Source organism: Ursus americanus, chromosome 16 (genome assembly GCF_024610735.1).
Source record: "Ursus americanus isolate L20-20 chromosome 16, mUrsAme1.1.p, whole genome shotgun sequence".
NCBI lineage: Eukaryota > Metazoa > Chordata > Mammalia > Carnivora > Ursidae > Ursus > Ursus americanus.
Genome location: NC_142142.1, coordinates 5551211 through 5566420, shown reverse-complemented (window position 1 = coordinate 5566420; position 15210 = coordinate 5551211). Strand labels below are relative to the sequence as shown.

Sequence of the window (15210 nt, the reverse complement as noted above, 5' to 3'; positions counted from 1 at the left end):
TGCATTTTTCCCTCTGAAGTCCGTATTCTCTTTAGTTCGGGATGACCTATAGACCTCATTTTACCTGTCTTTGGAATTTCCATGTCTGTGTGGATTCCCTGTATGCACACTATTACGTCTGGTTTTCTCCTGTTAATCTGTCTCGTGTCAATTTGATACTGAGTCCAGCTAGAAGGACTCTTGAAAGGGGGTATGGGACACTCTTTCTCATCTATTTTTCAGCTCTCCCACATTGTCTCCAATGTGTTGAGCACTACTGGGGGAAATCATAGCTATAGGGATTAATATTACTTCAACTATATCTCGGTTTTTCAAACTCTAAAATGTAAGTAATAAAAATAAATTTTATTTCATTGTGTAATTTTGAAGAGTGTATAACCCAATTACATGAAATGTTTAGTCAGCCACCTGGCACCTAGAAAACCCCTAGTAAGTGTTAGTTATTATCATGAGAAACAATATTCAAACAGTATTCCATAGGAGGAAAGTCTGAGTATGCCACTCAGTATGTGCTCCATTCTTACTTCCTAAAAATCATGGCAATAGCAAGTATTCATTCAAATGGCTTCTATAAGAACTAAATAAGGATATTCATATAAATAAGAAAATATTAATATAATTAAGAATTTGCATTTCTTATTTATTTATTTTGATGTAAAGTTCGATGATTCATTAGTTGCGTATAACACCCAGTGCACCATGCAATATGTGCCCTCCTTACTACCCATCACCAGCCTTTCTAAAAGTGACTGGAACACAGTGAGCACTTAACAAATGCTACCTGTTAATAGATTCAATTGACCTACGCTTACTGTCTTGTCTTTGTACAGGATTAGGTATTGCTGTTTAGAAGGGAAAATTGTTAAGAATTATAAATTCCCTGAAATTCCTACTCTACTTGCAAATGCTCTTAAATGTACATTCATGTTCACCACCCCCATTCAAAGACATAAGAGAAGGACTCCTTCCCCATCTGTTTGTCTAATTATCCACTCACGTGAGCTCCAAACCAACAGTCTGCTCTTAGAGAGATTCACTGAATCAATAACTTGGGTCCTCTTAAACCCGAACTTCTTCCTCTCCACGGCATCCTCTCAGTCGACTGCACTGACTTTAAGACTCGCTAATGTTTTGCTGTTCTCCACTTAACTCAGCCCATTTCTCATATATTTCTTGGAAGAAAATTGAAAATTCCTTATTTTGTAACATCAGTATATTGCCCCTGCAGATATGTGAAACTGCTTTTGCAAAGCAGGTCAACGATTGCCTCAAAACTAATGAGTATATCTCTAACTACTGAATTTTTTGTGTCTATTTACTTTCACGTTCATCTCCTTCATGAGACCGTGAGCATCATGAAAAAGAAAATACTGGAACCCAGTAAACTCTCAATAAATTCTGAGAGCAAACTGTGTGTTTTTGTCCCTCCTCTGCAGTCTTAAGTAATTCACATATTTGTATCCTGCAATTCATGCCTCTGACCCTCCAGAGATGACCAATATCTCCATAGTCATTTTCTACTCTCAGTTTTCTTCAGCTGCTTTCATAGAACATAATCTTTCAACATTGTGACTGCCATGAGTTATAAAACCAGAAACCACTCTGTAATAGGAACTTCTTAGATTCTTGATTCTTAGATAAAAAGAAAAATACTGAATTAATACTTTTTAACCTCTGAGAATATTTCCTTCCTTTTCCAGGTCCAAGTCACATTACTCAAATATTCAAATGTCTCTTGTAAGCATGAATTGCGATTTCTCTACCTAGAAATATTCTTTTCTCACTTGACTGCCACCTGATTGATCTAAAATAATACCTCATATAATAACATGAATTGTTGTTCTCTGCAAATCTTTGAATGATGGTTTTCCATTGCAGTGTCCAGACAAAGTCACTTGCTTAGGGAATGGTTAAAATGTATGACAGCAGTGACTCTGGGGACATTTAGACCTCTGTGGACCAAGATGGCAGCCACGGCTGCCTTGTAGTGGGATGTTATGAGATTCAAGGGTCTCATCAGATTTAAGAAAGCCCAGAAGTCCTTTGATTATATCCACAGGAGACATAGAGATGGAAGGTAAACAACACAGGTCAGAACTATGCACAAGACATATTAACCCTGGAACATCCATAGAACACTGTGACTACCCAGAGTCTGTTTCTATTTGGGGAAATACCGTGTTTAGAGACAGACCTATAGTACCCAGTGTCACTGGACTGTTAATCAAATGCTTAGGCCATAGACAATGTTGTAAGAAGACAAGTGAAAATAAGTTTAGTGTAGACAGTCTGGCGATTCCTATTAAGTTCAGGAACTAATAAGGCTTGAGTTAAAAATAATTCACACTATTTCAAGATCTCCATTTTATTATTCTTTTCCCTTGTGCCATTTTACTGAGACCCAATGTGCATATGTGTGGTTACTTTTAATTCTTCTCACCAGCTACACGGGGGTTCATATACACTCATGGATTCATGTGTATTCTCTATCCTCCTATCAGTAATTCATAAGTTATATTTCTTATTATAAGCTCTGGATTTTAAGTCTCTGAAATTTTCTAAAATGGTAGATAAGTGGCGCTGCAAGTTTTCATACATTTCAGGCACTGCACTTTTATTGCTAATGCTTCTGAGCATCCTCACATATGCTGGAGAGACACCTTTATGTCATTTGTGCTTTTTTTCTCACATAAAGTAGTTGATTTAACTTATTATTTTTATTGTTGATTTTGAGTTTTCTTGTTGACTTGTGGGTGCTTCTTAGATATGCTAACCTAAAACTAGTAGTAAACTCTGCCAATGACTTCTATCTTACCGTTAACATTCTCCATGATGCCTTTAGTTGAGAAAAAAAAAATCCTCATTTTGATGTAAAGTCATCCAAATTTTGCCTATTTTTTAATAATTGACCCTGCTTTTAACATTTTCCCCGCCTTTTCCCTTGGATTTTAACCCCAAAGATCTATTTTCTGGACTCATTTCCTGCCTAAACTCTGAAAATCTAGAATAATGATCCTGTACCTATGTTTTGGCCACTCACCCTCCTTCCTTTCCCCCTTGGCTTCTGAGTGTCTCACTCTTGGCTTTTTCCAGCCTGGCCCATCTCACCCTCTAAATGCTAGTTTTATCATTTTCCTTAAAAATGCATACAGTTCATTCCTTCTTTCCCTTTTTTGTTCTTGCTCTTTTCTATTTGAGAGCCGGTGCCATTAACTTCAAAACGACCTTGAAAGTGCATAGAAATAATTATCGTTCATATTTTCCACAACATTCGTTTCCATATCATCTTGTCCATCTATCCAAGCTGTGTTATCCCTCCTGGGAATAATACAAATGCTCCCTGAAATGAAAAATTATGGGTCTCAGGCCTTATTAATAAACAAGGAAACAATCAACAAAACTAAAAGACAACCTATGGAATGGGAGAAGATATTTGCAAATGACATATCTGATAAAGGGTTAGCATCCAAAATTTATAAAGAACATATCAAACTCCACACCCAAAAAACAAATAATCCAGTTAAGAAATGAGCAGAAGACATGAAAAAAATGAAATTTTTTTTTCAAAGAAGAATACAGATGGCTAAGAGACACATGAAAAGATTCTCAACATCACTCATCATCAGGGAAATACAAATCAAAACCACGATGAGATACCACCTCACACCAGTCAGAATGGCAAAAATTAACAACACAGGAAACAACAGATGTTGACAAGGCTGTGGAGAAAGGGGACTCTCTTACATTGTTGGTGGGAATGCAAAGTGGTGCAGTCATTATGAAAGACAGTATGGACGTTCCTCATAAAGTTAAAAATAGAGCTACCCTATGACCCAGCAACTGCACTACTAGATATTTACCCAAAGGATACAAACATACTGATTTAAAGTGGCCATGCACCCCAATGTTTATAGCAGCATTATCAACAATAGCCATACTATGGAAAGAACCCAAATGTCTACCAACTGATGAACAGAGAAAGAAGATGTAGGATGGATAGATAGATAGATAGATAGATAGATAGATAGATAGATAGATGATAGATAGATAATGCAATATTACTCAGCCATCAAAAAGAATGAAATCTTGCCATTTTTGCAATGACATGGGTGAAGCTAGAGTGTATTATGGTAAGGGAAATAAGTTAGAGAAAGATAAATACCATATTATTTCACTCATACGTGTAATTTAAGAAACAAAACAGATGAATATAGGGGAAGGGGAAAAACAGGGGTAGGCAAATCATAAGAGACTCTTAACTATAGATTATAAACTAAGGCTAGATGGAGGGAAGTTGGTGGGGGATGGGCTAGATGGGTGGTGGGTATTGAGGAGGGCATTTATTGTCATGAGCACTGGGTGTTATATGTAAGTGATGAATCACTAAATTCTACTCCTGGAACCAATATTACACTATATGTTAACTAACTAGAATTTAAATAAAAACTTGAAGAAAAGTAAACAAGAGAAATACCATATGTGCTTCAGTTGCATAAAGCAGTAGTTTCTAGCCTATTTAAGTATAAGGATGGGTTTTGGGTAAGTTTTTATCTACTTGTATAAGGAATAATTTTGCTTTCAGCAATTGCATATTGAAAAAATACATTATGAAAAATATAGCTATACCAAAGAAATATTGAATTAATTGCACATTATTACTCATAGAATTTATATACTCTGAAAAACACATATATGCATTTAAATTTTATTCAAGTAATCTACAAAAGACGGTTGATAAATGCTTGGACTTACACATTGTTTGCAGTGAGTTTATGGCTCTCTAGGCATCAGAAGCCCACAGGCTGGGAAACACTGATATAATGGATTTTTTTTTTTTTTTTGTCCTCTTGGTCTCTGCCTTTCATCACCCCCCAGATATTCTTTTTCTACTTCTATTTAATTATTAATAAATCTGTTTTGGCAATAAAATAAATAAATAAATAAATAAATAAATAAATAAATAAATAAATAAATAAATTTTATTATGAAATAAATGTGATAGCCTGATTTTAAGTCCATAGTAGTAACATCATTTTTAATAAGAGACACATGGTTTTAGGGGTTGACAGGAATTAAGATGTTGTGAGACAATTATCACTGTAACTGAAAGAAATTGGTTTTGATCATGATATTAAATCTGAGTTTGGTTTCACATAAGTTGCCATGTTACTCTACCAGGTTATGTTGCCAGCCACAGGGAGCTAGTATTTTTCTTGGTGGTAATTTAGACCACAACCAGCTTGCTCCATATAGCCCACATGGAGACGTAACTTTAGCTATAATGAAACACGGATTAAAGGTTGCCTCAAAAGGCATACGAGGTAATCATATCTAAGGACTCTGTGGTGTTTACCATGGCAGAAAATCTTCTCTCCATTTTTAAAACTATTCCTTTCACCAGTGTTCATTTGCCACAATTACGGTGTTAGATACGTTAGAGCTCAGAGAGAAAAGTATGGTCATCTCTCCAGACATTATTTCCTAAACTTAAAGTTAAGATCACTTTCTTGAGAAAGCCCGTGGAGAATGTTTAATCTTAAATTTATTTAGCCAAGATTTAGTGATGTTTAGAAGTGTTTCTGTAACGTCCTAAAGCCTTATTCTCATTTCTTTTTGTCTTCCATCTTGTCATCATGGAAATATAGAACAAATTCAGGAAAAAAAAAAGTGAACTTTAGAGTTTATTTAATTCAAACGTTTTGTCAAAATTTTGGGAAATACTCAATACACAACTTTTAAAATAAAGAGTACATCTTGACAATTGTTATAAAATTAATAAATATTAGCTAATGACCCCCAAAGGTATACAAGTTATAGAATAGAATACATTTTAACAATTCCCCATCTAACCTAAATAAGCGATTTCACTATTCATATGTGTGATTTTTATCTCCAAAAATCTTGCTAACTTACATTCACATTAAAAGCATACACAAGTCTCTGTATCTTAACAACCTCAGCAACACTGGATCCTGATGAACATGTTTTATTTTTCCAGTTGTATACCAAATATGAAATTGTATTTGACCTCTTATTTTATTTTTTTCTCAAAATATACCTTTTATTATCATTTTGATGTCTGAACTGTAGTAATGCATTACCAAGCAAAAATTATTAAATTACAATTTTATTTTTTTACTTAATTTTTTTAATAATAATTTTTTATTATATTATGTTAGTCACCATACAGTACATCCCTAGTTTTTGATGTAAAGTTCCATGATTCATTACTTGTGCATAACACCCAGTGCACCATGCAATACGTGCCCTCCTTAATACCCATCACCAGCCTATCCCATTCCCCCACCCCCCTCCCCTCTGAAGCCCGCAGTTTGTTTCTCAGAGTCCATAGTCTCTCATGGTTCATTCCCCCTTCTATTTACCCCCTTCATTCTTTCCTTCCTTCTCCTACCGATCTTCCTGCTATTTCTTATGTTCCATAAATGAGTGAAACCATATGATAATTGTCTTTCTCTGCTTGACCTCTTATTTTAAATTTTGTGGTTATTGAATTTTAAATGAGATTGAACATATTTTAATATTTTATTGACTATTTCAGTTTCTAAGTACTGACAACTTAAATTCTGTATCTTGTTTTTATTGGTTATATTGTTTTTTGTCATATTGATTTGTAAGTGTGTTTTGTCTGAGTAAACTAATTTTGTCATGTGTTGAATTGCAAATAGTTAAAAGTTTGATATTTCTTATTGTTTTTATGTATCGCCATATATGTATGTGTGTTTGTGTCAAATTATTGATTTTCATTTTAAACTCTTGTTTCCTATCTGGAAGCTACAGCTTATTTAAAAATATTTGTAAAAGAACAGTTTTTCCTTAATTTTACAGTTTCAGTTTTATATGTGTGATATTGGTATAAGTATAAATGATTTTGGAATATTGTAATAACTGTATTTGTGTTAAGAAATTAGCCATAGGGCAGGGGGATGGGGTAAATAGGTGATGGGCATGAAAATAAAAACTTGAAATAAAGAGCAATTAGGTATAGATTTATCTCTTAATCAGCTAAATGATTATTAAATAATCCATATTTTCTTAAAACATTTAAATGACACTAAAAATTCATTAAATTTATTCCTTATTTTTTCTATGTATCTACTGTTACTTCTGTACTTAACATTATGGTATATTGAGATGTGTGGGTGTGGGTGTTCTTTGTTCTTATATCTTATTGTATAAAATATTGTTGTTTTATATGTATTTTATTAATTTTAGAAATGACTCCCAAGCATTACTTGAACTGTATTTTTTTAAAGATTTATTTATTTATTTATTTATTTGAGAGAGAGAGAGAGGGAGCATAAGCTGGCAGAGGGGCAGAGGAAGAGAGAGAGAGGACCTTTAAGCAGACTCCCCACTGAGCAGGGAGCTCAATGCAGGGCTCAATCCCAGGACCCTGAGATCATGACCTGAGCCGAAATCAAGAGTTGGACATTTAACCAACTGAGCCACCCAGGTGCCCCTTGAAATGTGTTTTTTAAATTCTATTATTTCTCTTTTAATCTTTCCTAAGAAACTACAAAAATCCTGTTAAAAATATTGCTATTTGTTTAGCCCAGTGAAACTATGGAAATATTTAGAACAGATACAGTTACATAGAGTAAGGAATGTATTTCTATTTCAGGTGTATGCCCTTACAACCTCTATCAGAGTTTTAATGATTTCCTTTTTTTCTTTTCTTTTCTTTTTTTAGACAGAGAGAGAAGAGGGGCAGAGGGAGGGAGAGAGAGAATCTTAAGCAGGGGGCCTGATCTCAGAACCCTGAAATCATGACCTGAGCAGAAACCAAGAATCGGACACTCAATCGCATGAGCCACCTAGTCACCCAGAATGCTTATGATATTAACAAATTTTTAGGAAAAGATCTTTGAGTATTACACTTAGAGTCAGTTTGAAGTCAATAAGAACATTACCTTCTTCCATCTCACATGAACATTTTAAATAATTTCTTAATTAATCTCATTAACTAATAAATAAAGAAATAACATTAAATTATCAACCTATAATGAAAATTCTTGACTTTTTCCCTACTTTAAAGAAAATGACAAAAATATGAAAAATCTTTTTTTTTTTTACATAATCATTGCTGTTTTAAACTCTATCTCTTTGATTATAAGTTGAATGGAAAAAACTTATTTCTTAAATAAATTCAGATTGGTGATTCTTTTCAGTTCACAAAGTAAAGAGGCATAAATAATTAATTATATGTTTTAAACCAGATTCATTTACAGTGTAGCCTCATTTACATTATGGAAATTACTTCCAAGTTTTTAATCATTTGACTATTTTTCCTTATTTTTGAGTTGTGAAATCTATATTTGATACACATTTAGATGCATTTTAATGGGAAGTAGGAAAAAAGACAAATATGATATTGTAAACCCAATGCCATTTTACCTTTGAAGACTGGAAGTTATTTTTATTTTCAGTCTACTACACCATTCATGATTTGCTCAAATCTTGAGTTTCCAAAATATAAGGACTCCGAAGGAATCTTAAAAGAAATGCACATTTTCCCTAGGTAGAGTTCTTCACCCATTCTTCTATCTCTATTTTACACATTTTCTAAAAGATTAACATTTAAGAGCTATCAATTTATACACTTATATATTTGCTATCAGTAAGCTGATCTCATATATATCCATGCATCTTAATACATTTTACATGTATGCCAAAACAAGCCAGCCTCTTCAAGGATGCATGTTATGAAGATTGAGTCATGAGATTATTGATTCAGACCCCCAACAATACAAGAGGGAAGAGGACTATGAATTACAGTAGTTGGAGAAATCCTTTAAGGACATGGAATGCTTGCCAAGTTTGCTCTCAGAAGCTTATGGACAGAGTTCCACAAAGCAATAAAGATCAGCTCTATCCAGTAGCATACGTACGACTATTTTTCCTAATTTGGTGAAAAGAATGAGAAGGATGAAGATGAGTTGTTGCTACAGATTAGAAAAGGTAATGGTGTCTTCTCTCTTCGAGATCCTCATGAATGAAATTCCACATGGTTTCAAGTACAGACTAGGCTTTATTACTTTCCCAAATGGCAGTTATCTGACCTCACATTAATTATTAAGGGAATGTGGTTTTACCATCAGTAGGAAATGCCCTTACAAAAAAAAAAAGTTTTGCCTTGCTGATATTTATCAAATCCAGAAAAGATAAAAGAAATTCCTGTAAAGCAGATCAGTGAAACATTTATTCTACACAGTAAAAGACATAAATTTCTGTAAGACTTAAATTAAGATTGTCAGTTGAGTAGTCATTAGAGATATGTAAAAAAGTGATAGAAGTTCTTCTGAGAAGCAGGAAACAGAGTTGTCTGTTGACAAATTAATGAAAAGAAAAGGGTGATGATGCTTTGGAATGACTCTCAATCAAACTACCAACCAGTCTGAAAACATCACTTAAGGTTAGAAACCAATTGTAATGTCTATATTGATCAAGGCAACCACACCAAGTGGTGATAAAATTGTGCCTCCAGGGTTGAATATACCCTGTGTGCTTGGATGACTTCTTTGTAGATATTCCTTGCAAGTTCAACTTCTCTGGACAACTGTAAATATTACTTCTCTAGTCAGAAATAATAACGAAATGTGATGAATGACTCTACTATCAGAACTTCAAACTTGGGCTTGATTACTATTGATTACTATTTTTGATACTTACGAATCTTTCAAGTAATGGCATGTCCTGGAAGTCTTAGTTTTTCAGTGGCTTTATTTTTAACTTCCTTAAATAAATATATTCCTTCCCTCTCCCTGCCTGAACTTTTCTACATGTAAACCACTCGTGTCTATGTAATCCAAAGCGTTTTACTCTCTCTTCATGGAGAACCACTTCTGAATCCTGCCACGGATCTGCTGGGTCTTCACACTGTAGATGATGGGGTTCATCAGGGGTGGGAAGATGATGTAGATGTTGCCCATGAGGACGTGGACCACAGGAGAGAGGTGTTTCCCGAAACGGTGCACCATGGTGAGACCAATAATTGGGATATAGAAAACCAGGACAGCACAGATGTGGGAGACACAGGTCTGTAAGGATTTTAGCCGCTCCTCCCGGGATGCAATTGACAAGACAGAATGCAGGATCAGAATGTAGGATACAAGAATTAACATGGAGTCAAACAAAAGAGTACAAATCACCAGAGCCAAGGCATAGAAACTGTTGAAACGGATGTCAGAACATGCTAGTCTCAGTAGGTCTTGGTGAAGGCAGAAAGAGTGAGAGAGGATGTGGGAACGGCAATAGTGGAAAAACTTTAGGCGGATTATGGGAGCAAGGATGAACGCAAAACTCCTAACCAAAATTCCCAGCCCAATCTTAATGATCCTGGCACTGGTTAGTATGGACGTATACCTCAGAGGATTACAGATTGCTGTAAAGCGATCAAAAGCCATGGCGAGAAGGACTCCAGACTCTGTGAGGGACAGACCATGGATGAAGTAAGTTTGGGCAATGCAGGCATCCAGGCTGACTTCCTGGCTGAGTCCCCACAAGATCCCCAGCACTGTACGCACTGTGGACAGCCCCATGCACAGGTCAGTGAGGGCCAGCATGGCCAGGAAGTAGAACATGGGCTCGTGCAGGCTCGGCTCCGTCCGGATCACATGCAGCACCAGGCAGTTCCCTGAGAGTACCATAGCATAGATACAGGAGAAGGGGATGGAGAGCCAGGGATATTCCCGTTCCAGGCCAGGGAAGCCTGTTAGGAGAAAGCTTGAGGAATTGGTGTCATAAGCAGGAAAAGCAGGCATGGGTAATGTGAAGTATTCTCTCTATGAGTCAGCACTTGTGTCCATTTGGTAGGTAACTTTCATACAACTTGTTTTCTCATACAGGATCAATCTGAACAAAAGTGGTGTATGTATGTAATACAGAATTCTTTACACTAAAAAGTCACATTTACTGTTGTTCACATCTGTTATCCAAGTACATCTCCACTCTGAGGAATCTTGTTTTATTTCTACTTAGTAAAACATTGAGGGTAGACAAAAGAAAAAGTGGTCTAAAATAGGTTTTGTCTTTTCCCAAGCAACTAGCGATCATGATAAATTCTGACTTTCCAGATGTCTATTAATTTTTCAGAGTATTTGTAAAAAGTAGTTACCCTTCACCTTCAGGATGCAATTCAGTCTGTCTCTTCATATGTTCTGTGATTCAATCTTTTCTCTTCTATCAGGCAATTACTGCCCAAGCCTCAACTCAGTTGCAAAAACTCAAGATATATTTGAATCTCTGCTCCCAAGAAAGTAGATCGTATCTTTGTAAGTGTGTGCATGAAGAGAGAGCTAGAGGGCTGTAGTGTCTAACATCAGCAAGGAGATGGGTATAAATGGACCCCATGTCCCTAGAGATATTCTGTTCACATTTTAAAGTGAATGATCAAAATAGCTATTATCTGACTGCAATCTGGAATTATCCGTGGGGAATGCACTTGTTTTATTTAACAGACACATATTCCATTTGATGTTCAAACACTGTTCCAGGAGTTTAAAAACTATTAGGGAAACTAATATAACACTGTATGTTAGTTATACTTCCATTATAAAATAGATAATATCACACAAACCCTAAGGAGGAGGCACTATTGTGAGCCATGCTTTATAGATGACAAAATCGAGTTCAAGAGAGGTTAAGGAGCTTGCTAAAGTCGCAAGTAAGCAAAGACTCGAATCCTTGCAGACTGACTCAAAGGCACATGCTCTTAACTGCTCATTTCCGTCTTCAGTTTCACCGTGATCGCTTTTCAGTGCCCGTTGCTTTCATATGGTATGAGGCTGAAAGGTTCAGGGGTTCTCTCTAATCTTTAAAACTACATTAAAAATGTCTCATTTATCAGTTCTATTTGCTTTCAACAAGATCATCAGTGAGCTTAAGACCCTCTATCATACTCCCTTCACAAATCAAGCATTCGACTCTCACCAGCTACCACAAGGTAGATACTCTGTCCTTCTGTCGCTCTGGAGACTTCGGTGTTTGTGAGCAACTGTTTTTCATCAGTCACAAACTTTCTCAATTAGAGCTTCTTCCCCCCACTCCTGCCAGCTTTACTGAGGTAGAATGGACTCCTAGCCTTGTGTAGATTTGAGGGTGCAATGTTGATTTGATATATTTACATATTTCAAAATGATCGCCGCCGTAACATTAGCTAACACCTCCATCCTGTCACATAATTTCCATGTTTTTTTCTTGTAGTGAGAACATTTATGGTCTATTCTCTTAGCAACTTTCACATACATGATACAGTACCATTAACTATAATCACCATGCTACATGTTAATCCCCGGAAATCGTTAATCTTATAACTGGGAGTGTGTACCCTTTGGCGAATATCTCCCCACTTCCCTCACTCACCAGCCGCTGGGAACAACCACTCTACTTTGATTCTGAGTTCAGCTCCAATAGATTCCACATATAGGGAATATCATGCGGTATTTGTCTTTCTCTGACTTATTTCACTTAGCACCATGTTTTCAGATTTATCTAAGTTGTTGCAATGCAGGATTTTCTTCTTTCTCATGGCTGAAAATATTATTTATTAATATCAATATTATTTATAAATATATTCATATATTTATTATATATAATATTTATATTTATTTATATATAATATTTATTAATATTTAATTATTTATCATAATGTTTTAATAAGTATATATATGTCACATCTTTATTCATGCATCTATAGACAGATACTTAGGTTGTTTCTATATTGTGGATAGTACTTCAATGAACATGGGCGTGCAGATATTGAAACCTGCCCAGTTACATTTAAGTATCTTAGTGTTGTTTTTTTTTTTATGCTATTGTAAATGGACTGATTTCCTTATTTCTTTTTTGGGTGTTTTGTTTTTAGTGTATAGAAATGCAACTCTTTTCTGTATGTTGATTTATGTCCTGTAACTTTACTGAATTTGTAGATTAATTCTAGCTTTTGTATGTGTGTGTGGAATTGTCAGGATTCTCTCCATATAAGATCATATCTGCAAACAACAGCAATTTTACTTTGTCATTTCTTATTGGGACGCCTTTTTCCCCTTTTCTTGCCTGAATGTTCTGCCTAGGACTTCCAATTATGTAGAATAAAAGTGGGGAGAATGGGCACACGTCTCTTATTCCTGTTCTTAGAAGAAAAACTCAACCTTTTGCCCCTGAATATGATATTGGCCAGGGGTTTGTCATATACGGCCCTTATTATGTTGAGGTATGTTTCTTTTATACTCAATTTGTTGAGAGTTTTTATCACGAAAGCAGATATATTTTGTCAAATGCTTTTTCTGCCTCTATTGAGATGATCGTATGATTTTGTCTTTTATTCTATTAATGTGATGTATCACATTTATTGATTTGCATATGTTGACTTATCCTTGCATCCCAGGGATAAATCCCACTAGATCATGACATATGATCCTTTTAGTAGACTGTTGTTGCTTTGTGTGTTCAGTGTGCTAGTATTTTGTCAAGAATTTTTGTATCTATATTCCTCAGGAATATTGGTCTATAGTTTTCTTTTCTTGTGGTGTCCTTATCTGGCTTCAGTATTAGGGTTATGTTGGCCTTGTAAAATGAGTCTGGAAGTGTTCCTCCTCTTCAGTTTTTTGAAAGAGTTTGGGAAGGATTGGCATTAATTCTTCTTTAAATATTTAGTAGACTTCACCAATGAAAACATCTGATCTTGGGCTTTTCTGTGTGCAATGGATTACTGATTCAACCTCCTTACTCATCATTGGTCTGTTCAAATTTTCTATATCTTCATGATTCAGTCTTTGTAAGTTTTATGTTTTAGGGAACCCATCCATTTCTTTTCGGTTATACAGGTTGTTGGTGTATAATGTCTGTAGAAGTCTCTCATGATTTTTAGTGTTTCTGTGGGATCAGTGATAATGTCTCATCTCATTTCTGATTTTGTTCACTTAAGCCTCCTCTCATTAAGGTAATTGGAACAATATTAATGCCATAGCTGGTGATCTTGAGAAAGTTTCCAGTACATCTCTCTAGCCAAGTGTCATCCCACAGCAATCCACTTACATAGTTTTAGATATTCTAAGTAAAATTAAATGGGTGAAACAAGTTTTAATGTTTTATTTAGCTTACTAAATCTAAAATGTTACGTCAACATGTAGTCAATATAAAAATCTTTGAAGAGACATTTTAAATCATTCTTTCCCCACTAAGTCTTTGATTGAGTATGTAATTTGTACTTACATAGCATCTCAATTTGGTTTGCCACATTCCAAGTACACAATAGTCTCTGGTGGCTCATGGACAACTTATTAGAGTGCCACTCTAACCTCAGTTTCATTATCTCTAAAAGGGAAACAATTACAATTTACTTTTATTAAGTGCTTTCTTTGTGTCTTTCATGATTCTAATTGCTTTATAGTGTCATCTAACTTAATTGTCAGGACAATCCTATGAAATAATATTATCATCCCCATTTTAGATGTGGTTAAGGATCTTGCCCAAGGACACAGTATCCAAAGATGTAGGAGAAAGGTTTTCAAACCAGAAAGGCTGGCTTTGTAAGCACATTCTTTATCTCTGTGGTCTATTGCCATTCAAATAAAAGATAACGTGCATTCAATAATTCTAGAAATTAAATTAGATAACGGAAGTATTCCAATTCTGAGAATTAAACAATTCTAAGGCTCCTGGCACAGTTAAAATGCTAAAAAAAGTGCTCAGTAAAACGGTTGTTATGAAAATAGAGACTCAGATTTCAAGCAGCATATAAGGATTATCCACTTTATACAAAACTATTATGACTTTAAACAATGTTTTATTTGCCAGCACATGGACTCTGAATACTGAAGCCATAGGGTCAAAAAAAGAGAGAAAATTTGTAACTGAAATGGAGGGAAATAAAATTAAATTTTATGTTAATAACAATAGCCTCTTTTATAGAGGACATATCTGCTGCCCTTCCAAAAACATGTAAAGACTAATTAGGGAGGAAGCAAGCTACAAGATATTTCTTGATCTGTCTGTCCAACGTTTATTTCTGAATCTCCCTAGACAGAGGAATTGTTATTCAAACTTGCACTTGTAAGAATATTCAGAATTTGGTGGAGTGGAGAGTCTGCTCTGCAGACACTGCCCCTGGGTTTGCCCTCATTCTCCCAAAGGAACACAGCCCCTGTATGTTGCATCACTCACTCTCAGCACCTCCCAGGGTTCGGGTTT

General features: G+C 35.2%; 1 protein-coding gene across 1 annotated transcript; it reads right to left on the bottom strand.

The window, feature by feature from the left end:
• Window positions 1–9836: 9836 nt before the first annotated feature.
• Window positions 9837–10781, bottom strand: LOC123782658 (olfactory receptor 51V1-like). Its single transcript, XM_045782909.2, has one exon. The coding sequence runs from the start codon at window positions 10779–10781 to the stop codon at window positions 9837–9839; it is 945 nt and encodes a 314-aa protein (XP_045638865.2).
• Between the last annotated feature and the right edge of the window lie 4429 nt (window positions 10782–15210).